This window comes from Prinia subflava, chromosome 19, assembly GCF_021018805.1.
Source record: "Prinia subflava isolate CZ2003 ecotype Zambia chromosome 19, Cam_Psub_1.2, whole genome shotgun sequence".
NCBI lineage: Eukaryota > Metazoa > Chordata > Aves > Passeriformes > Cisticolidae > Prinia > Prinia subflava.
Window position 1 is genome coordinate 10,252,361 of NC_086265.1, and position 18,427 is coordinate 10,270,787.

General features: G+C 47.1%; 3 protein-coding genes across 9 annotated transcripts in view; 1 reads left to right on the top strand and 2 right to left on the bottom strand.

The window, feature by feature from the left end:
- Positions 1 to 1,113: 1,113 nt before the first annotated feature.
- Positions 1,114 to 9,031, top strand: SIRT4 (sirtuin 4). Of its 2 annotated transcripts, none has more exons than XM_063415618.1 (5): positions 1,114 to 1,189; positions 3,347 to 3,852; positions 4,484 to 4,778; positions 5,884 to 6,087; positions 8,903 to 9,031. In XM_063415618.1, the coding sequence occupies exons 2-4, from the start codon at positions 3,353 to 3,355 to the stop codon at positions 6,034 to 6,036; spliced, it is 948 nt and encodes a 315-aa protein (XP_063271688.1). In that variant the 5' UTR covers positions 1,114 to 1,189; positions 3,347 to 3,352; the 3' UTR covers positions 6,037 to 6,087; positions 8,903 to 9,031. The 2 variants fall into 2 exon arrangements, with proteins under 2 accessions (XP_063271688.1, XP_063271687.1); XM_063415617.1 differs by lacking the exon at positions 8,903 to 9,031 and adding an exon at positions 6,534 to 7,290.
- A 2,865-nt stretch (positions 9,032 to 11,896) lies between these two features.
- PLA2G1B (phospholipase A2 group IB) lies at positions 11,897 to 15,906 on the bottom strand. 3 transcript variants are annotated; one of them, XM_063416173.1, is made up of 4 exons: positions 15,772 to 15,906; positions 13,535 to 13,694; positions 12,678 to 12,805; positions 11,897 to 12,065 (listed from the first exon to the last, which is right to left on the bottom strand). In XM_063416173.1, the coding sequence occupies exons 2-4, from the start codon at positions 13,639 to 13,641 to the stop codon at positions 11,944 to 11,946; spliced, it is 357 nt and encodes a 118-aa protein (XP_063272243.1). In that variant the 5' UTR covers positions 13,642 to 13,694; positions 15,772 to 15,906; the 3' UTR covers positions 11,897 to 11,943. The 3 variants fall into 3 exon arrangements, with proteins under 3 accessions (XP_063272243.1, XP_063272242.1, XP_063272241.1); XM_063416172.1 differs by lacking the exon at positions 15,772 to 15,906 and adding an exon at positions 13,866 to 14,155; XM_063416171.1 differs by lacking the exon at positions 15,772 to 15,906 and adding an exon at positions 13,768 to 13,869.
- A 164-nt stretch (positions 15,907 to 16,070) lies between these two features.
- MSI1 (musashi RNA binding protein 1) overlaps positions 16,071 to 18,427 on the bottom strand; it is a 30,244-nt gene continuing 27,887 nt past the window's right edge. For all 4 annotated transcript variants that reach the window (XM_063416029.1, XM_063416027.1, XM_063416026.1 and 1 more), the window contains one exon: positions 16,071 to 18,342. The gene's annotated coding sequence lies outside the window, so the exon portion shown is untranslated. The remainder of the gene's footprint in view (positions 18,343 to 18,427) is intronic.

The following is an 18,427-nucleotide window of genomic DNA, read 5'->3' on the forward strand; positions in this document are numbered from 1 at the left end:
GCACCGGGGGCCGCTGGCACCGCCGGGACCCGCGGAGGTTGCCGGGAGGGCACTATGGTAATGAGGCGCTGCTCGAGCCGGGGGCATTGGCCAAAAATCGGCGTTTTGCATCCCATGGGGCTGGGGAGTCTCCCGAGGAGCACCAGGGAGCTGCCGGGTGCCACCAAAGCAAAGTCATCGCCCAACAGTTTAAAACACGTTTAAGCTCCTAAAGTATAAATCACTGAAAGTCGTTTAGACTCACGGCGTTGCCACAAAGAGGGTTGTACTCCACACCTAAGCCCAGGGGCAAGGGACAGGCAGAGTGGCACTGCACACCGAGCCAGCAGAATGCGCGTCTTCCTTGTGATCACAAAATTACACTCTGCTACACAGACGCTCGGGCTCACCTGGTCTTTGAAATAACTGTAAGAGAAAAAAAAAAAAAAAAAAAACAAACTTTCAGCAATGCTTTGAACTGTTTAGCAGGAGCTCTTTGGTGAATGCATTTGAAAAGCAGTCCAAATCTTTAGAAAGAGCCCATTGTTTGTGAGACCGCTGGGCACCCAGTGCACCGGGCTGCTACCACGCAGCAGTCCGGCCTTCCTCATAGTATTGGTTCCTCAGAAAAATAAGTCTGATTTGAAGAAAGGAAAACAAACAAACAAACAAAACCCCCACGCAAACTTCTTAATGCCAGGCAAACGGTACAAATTATCAGGTGATTATTGAGACTGCGACCTGCACCAAGCAGAGAGGCACGACGGCAGCAAGCAGGTTGGTACTGCCCTAACCCCTGAGCTAGAAGAGATGTCTTTAACATCCCTCAGTGGATTTTTCTTCCATTATTATTCAGTCACATTTTAAGCCTAAAAGATGTTATTATCAGTTAAAAGAAAATGCATCTTTTATAAGGACGAGCATCTACAATGCATTTTACCAAAGCTGTCACATGCATTTGTACCAAATGAATTCGGATTTTAACCTTAAACGTTTCTTCGAGGGCTGCTGTGGAGCTCTCAGCGTTTCCGAATTCCCTCAGGTTCAGGTGTTGGGAGCACCTCTGGCTGCCCTGCGCCCCCTTTGGCTGACGGGAGTTGTAGTCTTTGTGCTTCGGGCCCGTTTTGTTTTCCCCTGAACTACATTTCCCAGAGGGCTCCGCTCCCGGCAGCGGGCGCTGTCCTTCCGCGGCCCGGCAGCACCATGACAGGTCAGTGCTCCGCGTTATTCCCCCTGCCGCTCTTATTGCATTAAACTCGGCTCGGTTCGGTTCTCTGGCACCTCGCCCCGCCCTTATCGCAGCACGGGAGACACGTGGGAGTCCCTTTGCGAGAGTCCCTTTGGGTTTCGGGCCTGTAGCCGTTTCTGGGATCCTGTTTATCTTCTACCTTAACCTTGCCTAATCTTTTCCTGTCGAGCATTCTTGGGTGTGTGCTAAAATCAAACCCTCAGACCTCCGTCGGTACGTTACTTGTTATGTAAAGTAGTTATGTTTTTTTGAATCTGAGCACTTCCATTTTAAAAGCAGCTTTGTATTTGACAAGAAATATTCCATCCTTTAACTTTTTCCCTTCCATAGTCCTTACCTGGTTCAAAGCAGCTTTATATCTGTAATTTTTTGCTTTCTCTCTCTTTTAGGTCAGCCCCTATTACATTTCTATTTCATTTCGCCTCTGAACATTTCCTTCTGAGAGATCTTTTGATGATAAGGGGCAGGAATGAAGAGTTTTCATCAGTTAAAGCAATTTAATTACCATCAAACTGGCTTAACAGCCTTTGGGGAGCATCATGACACAAATTACTCTCAAATTAGTTTATTGGGAGACTTTGTCCCTTCTAATTAATTCATATGGGAAATTAAACCTCTTCAGAGGGAATGGCCAACACGACTCCTGCTAAACAGCAAAACAAAGCAAAAATCATTGCAAACAGAATCACTGCTTAGATACAAAAAGCAATTCAGACTATGGAGTCTGTCCGATCTTCCTTGCATTTCAACTGATGATGACAAAAAGCCTTGAGAACTGAAGACTAACTGAGCCAAATCTACTATTTGCCACTAGCATCAATTTAGTATCACAATTCCTGGAGCTGAACACCTCAACTTGAGATGTGGCTAAGCCCTCAGTTGCCTGCCAGTACTCGGTGTTACAGTAAATGGGGCAATATTTAAATACATCTGAAGTTTAGGTGTTCAGGAGATCTTCCCCTTTTATCAGTAAATAAAGTTCTTCTTCCATCTTCCATATCTTGTAGAAGCCTCCCTACTTAGAGAGATTTAAGAAGGCAGAAATTCTAGACTGTTAATTCTCAGGACTATTGCATTCAAAGCTTTTTGTACATTGTTTGCAAAACCATAGAGAGACACAGAAAAAATAGTTTTAAAAGGGTGAAATGGAGGAGGAACTGCTGGAAAGCCCAAACAAAATCAAAGTCCAAACCCATCCAATGTTTCAACCGGTCCTGCACACAGTTCCAGGCTACTTAATCAGCAAAGCCCCCCATCCTGCCTGTCCCCAGCAGGGCGTGTCATCCCTCCCTTACAGCAGGGTGTCCCTGCCATTCCTACCTGCTAGGCACTTCCTTCTGCCCCACACACTTCAGATGATCCCTTCTCTGTCAGAAAGCCCCTGTGTCTGCTGGAGAAGCAAAGCAGTGCCCCTCCATCTCTCCACTGGCTCTGGGGAGGTGGCACCCACAAAAGAGGAGGTGCCAGAGGCATTTAGACAGTGCCCTAATCATCTTCAGTCCCATTTCAAGGCCTGTTGTGCACCAGGCCTTTGTTTAAAAAAAGAAAAAATCACAACCAAAACACACCACACAGGAGTAGCTCCATTCAAGGCCTCTGTCAGGAGAAAAACAACATTTCAAGGTTGTTTTCCTCTCCCTTCCTACAACATGTGTAAATGAGGTAAATGTAAAAGACTGATTTTTTGGAGCAGCAGAATGTTAACAATGCAGAACAAGGGTCTTTTCTGGGGAGGAACCAGCCAATGCCTCTGGGGTGAGGTGCTTGGCCTTGCTGGCATTTCCTCTCTGGCCTGCTGCACATACCCGGGAAAGGCTTTGCATGCACAGGTCCTTCTGGGCTCTTTACAAGTCCTCTTAGGCACACCAGAGTAGAACAGCAGGAACCCTGCAAGTCAGGGCTGTTAACTTTGTGCTCAGTGTTCCCCTCTTCCAAAAGAACATACTGTCCTTGGATGGTGAGCTTTAGTTAATGTTTCCAAAATAATTTGTTTCTTTACTAAAAAGAGAGCAAAGAATACTTTAAAGCATATTTTTCCAGAGAATCACAAGCAAATGGCATTAAGGACGTGCTTTTTGCTTTCTTTTACCTGCCATGTGTTCTGTTCTTGCCTTTTAGCTGATCATGTTCTCTGCCGGGAGGTGCTCTGGAGTTTTCAGAGCCGTCAGACTGCATCAGTTCAGATCCCGTTCTGTATCCAGAGCCTCTCCAAACCTGACTTTCGTGCCAGCCTGTCTTCCCCCAGATCCCGTGGAAGTGGAGGAGCTGCAGCACTTTGTTTCTAACTCCAAGAGGCTGTTTGTAATGACTGGAGCTGGCATCTCCACGGAGTCAGGCATCCCCGATTACCGCTCCGAGGGCGTCGGGCTCTACGCCAGGACAGACAGACGGCCCGTGCAGCACGCCGAGTTCATCCGCAACGCCAGTGCCCGGCAGCGCTACTGGGCCAGGAACTTCGTGGGCTGGCCCCAGTTCTCCTCCCACCAGCCCAACAAGGCACACCTGGTACTGAGAGACTGGGAGAAGCTGGGCAAGCTGCACTGGCTGGTGACCCAGAACGTGGACGCCCTTCACACCAAAGCCGGCAGCCAGCGCATGACGGAGCTGCACGGCTGCACACACAGGTACAGCTGATGGCACAGGGGTGGCACCGGGGGACTGCAGGGTCAGCTGCCGAGAAAGGAGGCAAAATGTCCCTGCTGCATTCCTGGAGAGGACAAGCACAAAGGTGCTATTGGGCTGGGGTGGAGAAAAAGATCACAACCCTGTGCTGCTCACAGCATGGTATTTAAGAAACATGACCACCAGTCTATTTTTTCTTTTGAGCATTAGTTGGATCACTTTCCTTGAAACCTGCATCTATTTCCCCTTTCCTTGATACAGCAAATGTCCTCTTAGTAAAGAGAACAAGGGGATCATGAGAGTGCAAGGATTATCCACCTTAAGCAGAGTGGATAGTGCCAGAATTGCATGGGATGTGTGGACTGGAGAAGGGGCACCACAGCCTGGCTAGAATCACCCAAAATTTCTAGATGAAAAAGCACAGCCTGAACTGGGAGAGAGGATGAATGGCAGGGTTGAAAGCATTTCCTCTAGAGCATTCCTACAAAGCAACAGAGTAGAAAGACATCTCCTTGGCCTGTATATTTGGTAAATAAATGTGGAAAATCATGGCAAGCCCCGTAAGGAATGAGTTAGTCTCTAGATCTTCAGCTGACATGAAACTCTCCATTAAGATTTTGTTCTGAATTTCAGGGTTTTCTGCCTGGCCTGTGGAGACCAAATCCTGCGCTCTGAGCTCCAGGAGCACTTTGAAGCTCTGAACCCTACTTGGAAAGCTGAAGCGTTTGGTGTGGCTCCGGATGGGGATGTCTTCCTGACTGACGAGCAGGTGCGCAGTTTCCAAGTCCCAGCCTGCCATAAATGTGGTGGAATCCTAAAGCCTGATGTGACCTTCTTTGGAGACACAGTGAGCCAGGAAAAAGTCAGTTTTGTACACCAGCGCCTGGCAGAATCAGACTCCATGCTGGTGGCAGGATCCTCTATGCAGGTAAGTAGGCCTGCCTCCCAAACTGCATTCCTACTTCTCTGCTGCTCTGCCTGCAGTGATCCTTGATCCCACAGTTTAGGACTAACCAATGGCTTGTGGATCAGATCAGCCTTTGCAGAGCTTCTTTATATTTTATTTTTATTGTGGTTGGAATCTGGCTTTATGGGTGACCTGTTTGGGCTTCCCTGTCACTCTCTTGCCAGTCATGCTGCTGTGAATACCTCTATTGAAACCTCTCTCTGCTGCCTCTGCCATCAGGTCACAATTGTCCATGAAGGCAAGATACCTGACACAATTCATTCCTCACATTGTTTTTTTACCTGAAATTTTTAGCCTTTGGTAGCTTTTTAGGCCTCATGGCACACTGTTTAAAATACCAGGTTTTAGGGCCTCTCACTCCTTATTAAATTCTCAAGAAGAGAGCTGAAATATCTCTGCTGCTTGGGATTGTCCTTTGTATCACTATGTGTTTTCTCCGCTAGCCTCTTATCTATAAGGTAAGGTAGCTAAACAACAGGGGTTTCCAAACCCATAGGAGCTTTTGTAATGTGTTTGTATATGATAAATTCTTCCAGGAACAAGTTCTATTACATTAAAAAAAGCCTTACTCTAACACCTCCCGAAGGAGATAAAACCAAGGTTGCCCAATTGTGATTCTCTTGGCTTCACAATACTGGATACAAATTCCTTGAGCTTGCACTGCTTAAGCTTATAATCCTCTGTACAGGAATGACTGAAATGCCTTAGGTTTGTTCTTGTGCTACCTTAGCTGGGCCACGCAAGAACCATCAAAGTGCAGCATTTAAGTTCATGTGATAACTAATAAAAACTGCTGCAGAGATTTACTAAAAGACAAGGACATTTCCCTTCAATCTGCCCTGAAGTTTCAGTTTCTATGAAATTGCAAATCCTTCACTGACAGAGGTCAAAAGCTGTTCTGTTCACTCCTGAACAAAGACATTTCCTACCTGAGCTCAGTGCAGCTGCCTAACACAGCATGTGTGTACAGCCCTTATCTCATTGCCAACGGCAACTATTTTATTCCTTTCTATAACTCTTCTTTTGCCCAAGCTGCCAGTAATTTTGTCTTCTGGTACTCCTGCAGGTGTACTCTGGTTACAGGTTTGCTCTCGCTGCCCGGGAGAAGAAGCTGCCAATTGCAGTCCTTAACATTGGGCCCACCAGGTTAGATCACTTTGCATCCTTAAAGCTGAATTCCCGCTGTGGAGAGCTGCTGCCTTTGATTGTTTGCACATGACCCAGCCAGCTGAGCTTCAGTAGCTATCAGGATTAAAGTTATTTTTACAAGGTGAGTACTTTCCCTGGTCAGTCACCTTACAGGGTAAGAATATGGGTTCCTGGCAGATGCTGAGACGTGCTGACTGACAAAATGTTCCCTCACTGCACCAAAAGGTGGCTGTAAATTTTAATCTGTAGTTGGTCTGCTCAGATGGGCCATGATAGTGTTTTCCATGATCATAAACAAAAGACATACTAAGTCCTAGCCCTCCCGGAAAATTGGGTAGGAGTATGCAGAACAGTCAGTAGTGTAGAATTCCAATCCATTTGTTACTGTCAGGAAACTGCAGGGGATCACCTGTAGTTCCAGAGAACCTGATGGGAACCCTTGGCTTTGCAACTGACAATTCAAAAGCTGTTCCTGATTGAATTGGTCCAGCTAATTCTGATCAAACGCTGCTGGTTTAAAAGAATCAATGAAGTCGATAAAGCAGCTTCTTTCCTTGTCTCCTGCAGGATTCATTGGAAAGGGGAAGACTCCAACCCCAGAGGCAGCAGTGAGATCAGTGCGTGGCTGCTGAGGGCACCAGGAGAGGGCAGCAAGCCTTGCACATGTCAGCCTCACCACTTCTCTCCATTGAAACCATTTCCTATCAGGAAACAGAGTGATGATGAAAAAAAAGTACTTTTCTGCCTTACCTTGCAAACAGTGCCTTTTCATTGACTGGGACAGGAGAATTGGACTACCACGTCTGAGGACAAAATACCTTTCTTATAATTGTCCCCAGAGGAGAAGGGGGGGGATTGTGACCAGGTAATTTGAGGCTATAGCACAGGAGGGTGCTGTGGGAAACCAGGACACTGCTGGGGGATCCAGTGTCACTGGTGGGATACTGTAGAGTCTGCAAAAAGGAAAAGAAGGCAAGAGGAACTGCAGTGTTCACTTAAAAGAAAAAAAGGTTCAAAATAGAAGCTGAACAAGAACAGTGCTCTTGTAACAGATTATTTGGAGGCACAGGCTATAAGGCTGATGTCTTCCAGCAACGAGGGGAAGTCAGCATTTCTCTCAACTGTCAGTTGACAAGCTCAACTGCTTCCTATCCAACCCCTTTAAAAATTAAATATTGTTGAGATGCCAGAGGAGTTACTTTAAGCTAATCTGACCAGCACTACTTTCAGTGAGGCCACTACATTTTCTAGAATGCATTTTTTGAAGATGTTAGTTAATTAAGAATAGCTAAGGAATCAATTAAAATTGTTTGGAAGATTGAGACTATTTGCATTGTGATTTTCTCTCCCTCCTATGATTTAAGTACATTCTCAGTAGCCAGTTTAGATTCATTTCTTACCATTGCAAAAATGCAGGTTGTAATTACTAGCAGCTGACAAATTAAGAGAGAAATACAATTAAATCTGTACAATAGGTCTCCCTCAGGAGGTAATCTCTGTTGAAAGGTACAATTTCCACACTCCTAACAGGAGATCTATCACTACTGGGTAGTGATTTTTTGTTGATCCTTAGGATGGTATTGTAAACTCTATCAAACTGTTCACAGAGTAAAATAGAGAACGTGGCACAACTAGAACACTAAATTTTTGACCTGACCTTCTTCATGAAACTACCACTCTTCCTTCTAGCTCTGAGGGATTTAATTGTTGGGGTTTTCCAAGTGCTCTCACCTACTCCAAGTAACATGTCCTGGACTAATGTTTTGACAAGAACTGTTACAAGCAGTTGGAAACAAGGATGCCAGAGTCATCTCCTAAAAGGTCAGATAGCAAAGCAAGGACAGCTGACCATAGGATGCGAAGTTCATTTTTGCTTTGTTGACGATTCAAATCCATGCCTGGAAGGAGCAAATACAGCACAGAATCTAAGGGATACATAAGGCATCCAATTTCTGCAGAAGGTAGAGGGCATTAAGATGCTTAACACATTTCAAGATTTGGCTGAATTGGGTTAGAGGAGAGACAGCTTCACTCTGAAGCCAAGCAAGAACAGTTCAGGACTCCCACCTGCATTCTGCTCTCATGGGATGGTGACTCCACTTTCCAAGCACTCAGGTGTCTGCTGCTTGGCAGTGAGCAAAGCTCACAGACACCTCTCCATCTTCAGCTGTCCTGTCCACAGTGCAGCTGCCCCACCAGCCAAAGCCATTGCAGAAATAATGCCTGCAGCACAGCACAGGCTCCACATACACCATGGTTTCATACAGGGCTTTCTCTGTAAGAAGAGACACTGATGCCTCCTTAGCAGAGGAGCTGGGGCTGAGCTTCCCACCATCCACATCATCTTCTCTCCCTCCTTGAAACTTGCATGACATTGGTGTGTCAAAACCAGAGGCTGCAGGTAGAGCAGCCAGCATTTTGGGAAGGTGTGGGAGCATTGCCAAGCAGTCTAAAACAAGTCTTGGAATGAGTTCTGTGACAGGTAACCTCCCACATCTGCCCCTGCCTCCTCTCCAGTTCTGCAGCTGAGTCTGTGGGAGACCACTCAGGGTGTCTCTTCAGCATCACTTTCAGATCAGTCATTGCCCCAGCTCTCCACTGATTATATTTTTAAGCCACCAGGACAATGACTTAAATAAATGAACATTACAATAAATTTCCTATTCATGGTTTATTACTATATATTAATGAGCATATCTACAACAATTATGAGGCTGAGATGAAGAAGTGCCTTCTTTTCTCTGCTAAGTTGATCCAGCAGTACTAAAATTGATTTTGGAGAAGGATCAGAGTACTTCACTTCTTAACATGTTCCCCAAGATACCTTTAAAAAGTTTCCTCACATGAAAAATGCCTGAGAGTGCCTAAAATTCCTACAGAAAAAGCCATGACATGAAATTAGCTGAATCAACAGCTTTTGCTCTTTTTCTTAACAGCTGCTCCTCCTGAAGCTTGGCTAGAGGAGCTGAGAGTACCTTATAATGGATTTTTCTTCTGCTCTTCTGAGAGTGGGGTTGGAGTTACCCAAAGCAAATAAAGTTACTTCTTATTTGGCAAATCTTGTTTTTGCTTCTGGGCAAATTCTCAGAGCAAACTGTAATTGAGTCCAGCAGCCTGAGGAAGGTATTTCACACACTGAGCTCCAGTGAGGGCAGCACAGAATGCAGATGGCCCGGAGGGTTTGGTGCCTGTGGTGTAAGTGCAGCCTCCCACATCTTACAGGCAGATTGCTCCTGTTGACACACCTGCTTGTTCATTACTTCTGGAAAATGACCCAAAACCGTGGTCTTGGAGAACTTGGGGGGTTCAGTGGAGTGAAGGTGACTAAATCTACCATCTAGAGTGTGCTTCTTCCCCTGTGACTGCCTTGGATGTCGCCCTTTCCCAGTGTTTGCTGCAGGCAGGGAAGCAGCAGTTACGCCAGATGGGCTTTAAAACCACTGTTCCAGACTGTTCCTGCAATTCTGTGTGCAGCTCCCTGTCATCTCCCTTCCCACTAAGGAAAGATACCCCAGCATCTGTACTTCTTCCCTTCTGCACCACTAACTAGACAATGGCAGAGAAAAAGAGACGCTGAGTCTGAAGAGGACAAGTAGCAGCACAAGTGTCTCAAATTGGTGTCCAGGCCCAAACAGAAACTGCCACAGGATCATTACCATCAGCAGAATTGTTTGCTCTCTGCATGTCTCACCTCAGCTGGAGCACCCTTTTTCATTTGTGCAATGCCCATGTAGTTAAGAGTAATTCAGCTCTCCCTGCAGAGAGTGAAAAATCTTGGCATAAAAAACAACAATAGGGAGAAGATAAGAGACTGAGATTCACTCCTGCAGTGAGCCCACAGAACTGCTCTCCCTCCAGCATCCTCTGCACCAGCTGTGGTGCTGTGCAGGGTCTCAGAGCTCCCCCTTGCTGAGCACAGGGATACCTTTCTTTCCAGGCAATCCCTTTCTGCTTTGGAGCAGAAGCACAGGCCAGCATGGCAGATCTTCACACACTCCTTGTACTCCCCTATGCTGGCAGTTCGAGCAGTCACCAACCCTGCTCTTGCTTTTGCCACAGCGTTCCTCAAAGCCCTAATGAGCAGCTTTACACAACCCCTTCAGCCTCCCCACCTGTGCTGTTCATTAGGGCCTGACACTCTGCATGATGTGGGAAGGCTCCCTATGGATGGGGATTTTTGGATTTCACACCATCAAAGTGGCATGGAAATGAGAAACATGATCAAGGGACCAGACATAAGTGCAGGCTCATAAAATCTGTACAGAGTAATACAGATCAATCTGAGCCTTCATTTATCTATGGGGTCTATCTACAGAATGCTAGCATGCTCCAAATGCTGAATGCCAGGAGTAGACACTCACCTTAAATCTAGAGTTCCTGTTACAGACAAAATTCATACTAACAGTTTCTGAAATGCTTCCAATGCACCTCAGCAATCTTCCCTACATGTGATAATACAGCTTGAAAATGCAGTGTTCCTTCCAGATAGTGACAATATTTTACTTTTTTTCTCTATAATGAGGTTTATCACAAGGGGATTTTAGTAACATTTACTTAGGAGCTTTACTGTTCTACAAACAATCATTTCAGAGGATTTAAGCTAGTGAGTGAGTACAAGAGACCTCATCTTGCTTTTCCAGCCCTAAGAATGATTCATTTTGGCCATATGACAGGATCACATCCAGGATCCTCAAGATTTCTGTGGAGGACTCCGAGCACTCAGTGTTTCCAGAAAATTCACGTATACAAACACCCAAGGAAAAATAAGTAACGATTCCAGGTACAAAACTAGGACTCAACCTGCCATAAAACAGAATGTCTGCCTGTGACACAATCCCTTCCCCTTTTCAAGGAAAAAAAGAACTGAATGTAATTCACTTTCTCATTATCAATCTAAGGCCCTCAAAGATACATTTACTTTCAGTAGGAAGGCACTGGAAGTACCTTCCAATAACATACCAAGCCAGTTTCTTCCTTCTCCATTTGTTTCTCATTTCCCAGAGCACTCTCAGATCCTTGGGGTCTGTTCCATGTTTGGGTACAGATCATTCCGATGAACCAGGGCCCTCCTCAGGCCCTGCCAGCAAGCAGGGGGTGTGTGTAGACCCTGCCCCAGGAGCTCACCCTGGGGCACCTCCAAAAACCTCTGCCAACAAAACCGAGGGTGAGGGGCAGCTTTGGCACAGGACCTTGGCAGGGCTGGGAAAGTGGGGCAGACACTCGCTCAGAGGGGTTCCCTGCCTTCCAGGCCAACCTTACCTCCTCCCCTGCAGCTCCTGACTGGGAACAGCGGCGGCCAGGGGAAGGCTCCCCAGGGAGACCCTCAGGAGAAAAGAGCACCAAGGGCTCAGACCCTCCCGCAGCGATGCCCCGGGGAACAGGGACAGCTGTGCTGGGGATAACGCGTCGGCAGCGCGAGGCGAGGGCGGCTGAGGGAAGGCGTGAAGGGCACCCTCAGGAGAACCGGGAGAATGAGGGCGGCCGTGAGGGTGAGGGCGGTAGAAGGGATGCCCTGAGGAGCCTCGAGAGAATGAAGGCGGGCGGGAAGGGCGCCCTGAAAAGACCTGGGCGGGCGGGAGGAGAGCGCTGAGGAACCTCGGGAGGATAAGGGAGAGAGAGTCGCTCTGAGTACCCTCGGGAGGGTGAGGGCAGGCAGGGACGGTCGCCCTGAGGAGCCTCGGGACGGTGAGGGCGGGAAGCCGCGGCCCCGCCTCAGCAGCCGCAGCCCACGGGAACCTACGGGGGGGGCACGCAAGCCCCGGGCAGGCCCCGCCCCCGCCGCCTCCAAGGGCCAATCAGCGAGCGCGGGGCGCCGCACGCGCCACACAGGGACGTGGGCAGAGGGGGCGGGGCCTCCCTCCCTCCCCTCACGGCCCGCGCGCCGCCCCGTCCCCTCAGCGTGGCGGAGGACAGCGGCCAGCAGTGCCCGTTTAGGTTATTTATTTGTTTATTTGGTCCTGCGGCCGCCCTGAGGCGATTATTTGCAGTATTTGTCGGTATCCAGCTTCTTATTCTCGGGGTTGTAGGGCGCCTTGGCGAAGCACTCGGCAGCGGCGCGGTCGCAGTTGCAGATGAACATGGCGCACTCCTTGTTCTTGCCTGGAGGAGAGAGAGGAGCTGTCAGAGGCCGCGGCTCCTTTGCCAGGCGCTGCAGTGGCTCGGGCTGGCAATTCTGCTGTCACGATGTACCCGTTTCACTGCTGCCATCGTTTTGGGGGTGCACAGGCTTCTGCCCGCTAACGCACTGCCCCCAAAGCTGAGTGTTCCAGCCAAGCCCTCTCCTTGCCCCTTTCTCTCCTTCCCTGCAGCCCTATTTGCCAGCCTCTCTGCTATTTACCTCAGTTTCAGAACCCTTTAAAAACTCCACTATTCATCAGAGGTGTCCAGCAGAAACTAAAACCATGCCAAGTTACCATGCTGATCTCTTGGATACTGCCATTAGAAGGCCTTCCAGAAAAGTACTCAATTCCCTGAAGACTAGACAGGCTTCTCTATATCCTGCCATACTATAATCTTCATAAACTTAAAATTGTGGGCTATACAGAGAATACTCATCCCAGTGCCTGTGCGAGGTGCCCTGTTTCTAACAACCAGGTGCCCCGGCAAGAACTTGCACTGTGCCTTCCTGGGCAGAGGTGTGAGTGTAACACAGCCCTGCTCCTTCCTGAGAGAGGCTGGAGAACACCTGGAGTGACGTGGAAATGCACGTACTGCTGCATGTGATCTGCCCCTCGGAGCAGCTGAAGCGGTACCACTTGGTGTAGGGGTTGTCCACGAGGAATCTGCAGGATTCCATTTTCATTGCCTGTGAGTAGCAGTTATCATGTACTTGGCAGCACCTGGGAAACAAGGAGAAAAAGATTAGAAAATCCCAGAATCACAGGCTCAACTGACCTGTAAGACACACAAATATGCTAGATTTGCTTTGACAAGACTCTTGACAATAAAAAAAAAAATCCAAAAACCCAGCGATAAGAGGGCAGACACAAAGGACCTCAGAGGGATACAGTTGTGCCAGTTCATGGTCCAAGAGGTGTCTGGTACCTATGTACTTATGGGAGCATCTTCATAGCTTTCTACTGGACACAGGGAAAGCAAAAGCCAGTGTTTACCGTACACTCCCCCTCAGTGCCTGGTAGCTGACAAGCTCTCAGTCAACACAATCCAACACTTGGCTGCCAGATTTATCTCTAAGTTGCCTATGCCATTTCCTAGCATTTTGCAGCCCAGCCCTGTACATGTTGATGGTCAAGCACCAGGCAGAATGTGCAGAGCTGCGTCCAGGCTGCTGGCCCAGTACTGCTGCTGCTGCAAAAAAAATGCTGGAATGAGCACACTGTACTGCCATAGATGAGCAGAGCTACTGTAATTATATTTTATCTTAGTAATAAGGCATCAAGGTGTGATAGCACACGTCCTTTTTCCCCTGAATCCATCTGTGAAAGAAAGCTTCGTTCACAGCAGCCAGGGAGTTTTGTAAGGGTTCACAGGCAGGGCCAGCTGAGATGAAGCTGAAGCAGGAAAGAACTAGCAAGGCAAGAGGTTTGCAAAAGCAGAGTGTTACAAACCTGTCCAGCTCGTCCACTGGGGTGCCACTGCCCCCCAAGCCGCAGTAGCAGCCGTAGCCGTTGAAGTCCAGCAGCGGGTGGCTGTCGGGCAGGGTGCATTTGATCATTTTGCGCAGCAGCCACGCTGCCCGTGGCGAGACCTCAGCGCTGGCTGCGCCCGCTGGGGAGAGAAACACAGGGTGGTCAGAGTCAGGTTTGGGGTTACCAGCGCGAGGACAAGGGCACCTACACACCCGACAGCAGGAAAAGCAGGGCCAGGAACTTCATTGTTGCAGCACTTGACACAGAGACTGCTCCTAGAGGGAAATGAGTCTTTATACAACAGGCTCACCTTGACATGGATATGAGATAAAACAGCCAGTATTTATGTTACTAAATGCAGATTTCTTCCATCAGAGGCTGTGGGTGGCAGGTTGTGGCGTGACCAGTTGAAGGCCAGTTGAGTGAAATCCAAAAAAACTGGAAAAACAAATATTTGCTCTCCAGATTTTTACTATTAAATTCTTGTAGTGCTACTATTAGAAGTCAGCCTGAAAGAGCTGGGTATTTTAAAGGCTCTCTACTTAAAAATAATAGTGGTGTGGTAGTTAGGTTGGAAGTTTCTAGCACACTAATAACCATCTGCCACTAATATTTGTGTCCTCTTTTTATGGCATCCCACTTATCATTAATCCTGTATCTCTCCATGGGTTCTCCTGGCATAATTCAGAGAATAAGGTACAGGTTGTCCACTCACATCAAATGACCATTTGGCATGAGCTCAACTGAAAAAAAATCAAGCTGTTCTTTACTTTAAAACCACAGAGGAAAAGGAGGTACTACTAGGCAAGAAACAGGAGCCAAGTGACCTGGAAACCTTTGTACGTGCCTTAAACAAGGAGTACTATCTGGTTTTATGTGGCCTTAAGCAGTCTACACTGGAAATGAACCAGGCTGAGAAGTTTCAACGTACACAGCAGACTTCAGTAACTTAGAGAGGTTTCTCTTTCTCCAACACCAATGCAGAACCCAGTTAAGAACCTTTGGATCTCTAGGGATGAGGAGAGTTAGGAACCTTGAAAGAAGTTGAAAAAATGGGTAAGAAAAATCTTCCTGGAATCAGTCAGGGCTAAGCAAAAACACAGCACTCAGATCGCAGAGGCTCTGGCATTTTCAGGACTACAGGGCTGGCATTTTTACACACTCAAGACACATTTCCTAGACATGGTTGTCAAGTCTGCATTGATTTCCAAAGCACCAAACAAACCCTCAGCTTTCAAGAGCAGAGGAGGACGCAAAGGCAACAGCCCAGTACACTGGAGTGCTCATGCAGGAAACTTTGGGCTCACCACCCACTAGGAGGTTCCAAAAGGGATGATGAGGACACCTTCCTCCTCACAGGGTCTGAAACTACACCAGGGCACCCACAGTACCCACTGGATGTTGACATATCCATAGGACATCGAGGTAAAACTAGACATGGTGCTGAAACAGATCCATTCTGACTTTTCAGATCCATTCTGATCGCTTCAAGCACTCCCATTCTGGGGCTCCCCCCTCAGGGGTTACCACAGCCAAATGGATACTGAGTTGCAGATTTAGGATTCTCAGAATTCTAACGGAGTAGTGAACAAACATTAAGGGCTGATGTAAAGGACAGTTAGTAAATTCAGAAAACCACAATTAGTTCAGAAAAAATAACTTTTGTCTTTTCTCACAGATCAATCTGCCAACTTTCTCTTCAATATCAAGTTAGAGTTCTCTGTCTTCTCTGCTTTTACCATTTTTAAAAAAAGTTTTCTTATCTGTGAAAGTCTAGTTCCTTTTTCTTGTTCTCAGTATCGGATGTATTATTAATGTTTCCTAGAAAATTTCCAGTCAACTGGCCTTTTTAAAATCATAAATCAATGACTCTCTACATTTTTAGTTCAACAAAAGGATCAGCAAGTGTGGGAAATCAAGCACGTGAGTATTTCAAGAGTGCCTCATGAGAAAAATCCCAGCAGGGTAAAGATTTTTCCAGCAATGCTATTTTTGGTTTCCTCCAACCTGTGCTGTATACAAAGCCATTGGTCCTTGGCACACTTGTGGGCACATTTCAACCTATAACTGGTTCTAATTTACAGGCTTAAGCCTTAAATTATTTTTAAGACTTTTTTATAACCCCCACTGCAGAGTTCCCTACAATTCCACACTGTTAAAATTCTCCTTTCTCTCTTAAGGACTTTACTTCCCATCTCCACATTTTAATTCCTTACCTCTAGCTTCCTTGGTCCACAATTCAGGGTATGAGCCAAACCTGTAAGCACCACATTATCTCATTTTCTGAACCTACAAATACTTACAAGAAACCTCTGTAATGTAGAGAAGAGACATAACCTGCCCTAAAACCAGATCTGCCTCACATTATAAACTGGGCCACTGCCGAGGTGTGGGAGCAGAACAGTGAGTCAGAGTCTGCCTGGGGCTTTTACCCTTAAGGCAGGATGCAACTCCTGCCAGGTCCTGAAATCTGCCCCACTGGAAAACCTCGCACCCCCAAATAATGACAGAGAAGGACAGTTTTCAAATAATTTATTAGGAATTTAAAACTGAAATCTGGAAAAAGGGTTACAGGTGTGGAGAGAACAAACACTGGAGTGTAATAACTTACTGGCTTAAAAACACAGCTTTATTTCTTTTTAAAAAAATGCCCACCCTGAAACCAGAGCCCCAGCCTCCAGGCAGTGGCCAGAGAGTGACTCACAGCCCAGCAGCAGCACAGCTGGCCCGGGATGTCTGGAGGGGGCACGGAAGCAGCTCAGCGCATACACCAAGAGGGAGGAAAGCGCTGTCCGCAGACCCAAATTTGAAGTATATAGAATAAAAATAAACCCAATAAAATGCAGCTCTTCTTTAATTAGGAAATATTTAAAAAAACAGACATACAGACTCTTGTCTCAGTAACAAAAATTATTGCTTTGTGTTTTCAGTACTGATCTGTTAAGTACCTTCTTACCTAAACAGAACTCTCCAAACGCATCGCCCAGGTCAGGACAAGTTCCAGCAGATGGGGGAGAGAGAGAAGAGAAAAAGGGCCCTGTGGGCACTGTGGCCCTCCCAGTCCTTTTCTAAATGCCCATCTCCTTTACAGGGGCTCAGTTTGGGGGAAGAGAGGGAATGATTTTTAAAACTTAAGATGAAGCTGTTATTTCCCTGGGAAAAGAGTTTGGCTGCATCTTAATAAAAGGCTTAATCACCCCCCTTAACAAGGTCTTTGGTTCACTGAAATCCAGACCCAAACCTGCCCCGTGTACTCCTGCTGGAGGCCTCCCCTGGCAGAGTGCTGGTTAGCAGGGGCTGGACCATACCAGGGGAAGCCCCAGCAGGTTCTGGAGAAGGGACCAGATCACCCCGCACAGGACAGCGGACAAATTCCCACAGTCTTCAGAACACAGAGTAAAGCAAACGGGAAGCTGCAATTCTATAATTCATATAATCCCTGAGAAGCCCTTAACCCGCCCCCAAATCACCACCCTAATGCTTTTCTCCCCTGTTAATGAATCCCCATCCCAGAGCCCTGCCCTTCAGAGAAGGACTACCCAAATCTCCCCCTGGCTCACACATCCCTTCTGGTACCCTCGCCTCCAAGGAGGATCCCCTTTCCCAGGAAATCTTGACACAAGCGATAAAGTTTGGAGAGTGAATTCCTTCCAAAGTAACCAAGACAAGCAACGGCGGCAAAGCCCTTTCCCTAAGCCAGCGCAGAGCCGGCGCTACGGAGCCCGGGGATGGAGTCTGTACATCAAGCAATTGGAAGCAGCTTTAACCCGCTCAGCAAAACAGCCGATGGCTGGTGCGTTTCACCCCGCCCGCCCCCCGCCCCCCTTTCATCTCATCTCATCAGAGAGGTCTTAAAATCTTACAGTAAAAGGTGTACAAAAAAAGAATGAAGTCCTGTCAGGATTCTGCTGGAGAGTATTGCTCACGCTGCGGCACCAAGTCCAGGACCTGGAGCTGCTCCTTGGAGCCAGGCTGCAGGCAGCAGCCAGGCTCAGCTCACGATATTTACATATTATACAGGAGGAAAAAGAAAACCCCACGTAAAACTAAATCTAGGAAAAAAAATCTTTCAGCTGTAAGGATAGTGTTTTTCACTTAGCAAAATATACATTTGTTTTGTTCCATAGCGATGTCCAACGTTTTCGGATCCTTGGAGTTTCACACTTTTCAAAGCCTCACATTTACAAAACAGAAACAATTAAAAACAGTTTCTTTAAAAAAAATAGAAATACAGCAGTTCCTCTCAGCCTTTGCTCTCTCTCTGTCTCTTTCTTCCCTTCAGAACTGCATTCTTGTTACATACCGTGCTTTAAAAACACTGACGACAACAACAACAGAGTTGAAAATATTCAAAACAGTTTCAAAGCCAAATAAAAATACTCCTCAATGAAAACTACCTAACACAATCACAAAGCCAATTCATAAAATATGTCTACTAGCTCGGGAAAGAGCAAACAACAAAAAGAAGGGGCAGCCCCCAAAAAAGATAAAAAAATAAAATAAAAAAATAAAACTAACAGCTAATAAAATAAATAAAAGAAGAATCAGTGGGCTGGGGGCAGGGAGGGGGAAGCGTAAACCGTCGGTGGTTAGTAGGAAAGCGAGATGATCTCCTCGGGTTCAGTCCAGTGTGGTCTGTCAAAGGGAGAGATCGGGCAGGGCGGCAGGAGCCTGGCAGCAGCCGGCAGTGTGCAGTTTGATTCAAGAGAAACGTAACCTTGGCTCATCCCCCGAGGCTCACCAGATCCTCCAGCCACTCGCTGTCCTCGGTCAGGTCACTGGGGAATCTGCGGGACACAGCAGGGGAGGGAAGGGACAGGATCTAGAACAACCACAGCTTTCCTCCTGGGGTTTTCTTCCAGTGTGATCTGA

Bases quoted from the DNA above. Each gene is read 5' to 3' on its own strand.
- SIRT4 (XM_063415618.1), top strand. From the start codon at position 3,353: ATGTTCTCTGCCGGGAGGTGCTCTGGAGTTTTCAGAGCCGTCAGACTG. The intron at 3,853-4,483 runs GTACAGCTGATG...TCTGAATTTCAG, and splicing joins CTGCACGGCTGCACACACAG to GGTTTTCTGCCTGGCCTGTG. The intron at 4,779-5,883 runs GTAAGTAGGCCT...GTACTCCTGCAG, and splicing joins TGGCAGGATCCTCTATGCAG to GTGTACTCTGGTTACAGGTT.
- PLA2G1B (XM_063416171.1), bottom strand. From the start codon at position 13,801: ATGAAGTTCCTGGCCCTGCTTTTCCTGCTGTCGG. The intron at 13,695-13,767 runs GTGTGTAGGTGC...TTCTCTCCCCAG, and splicing joins CCTGCTTTTCCTGCTGTCGG to CGGGCGCAGCCAGCGCTGAG. The intron at 12,806-13,534 runs GTTTGTAACACT...CTTGTTTCCCAG, and splicing joins CCAGTGGACGAGCTGGACAG to GTGCTGCCAAGTACATGATA.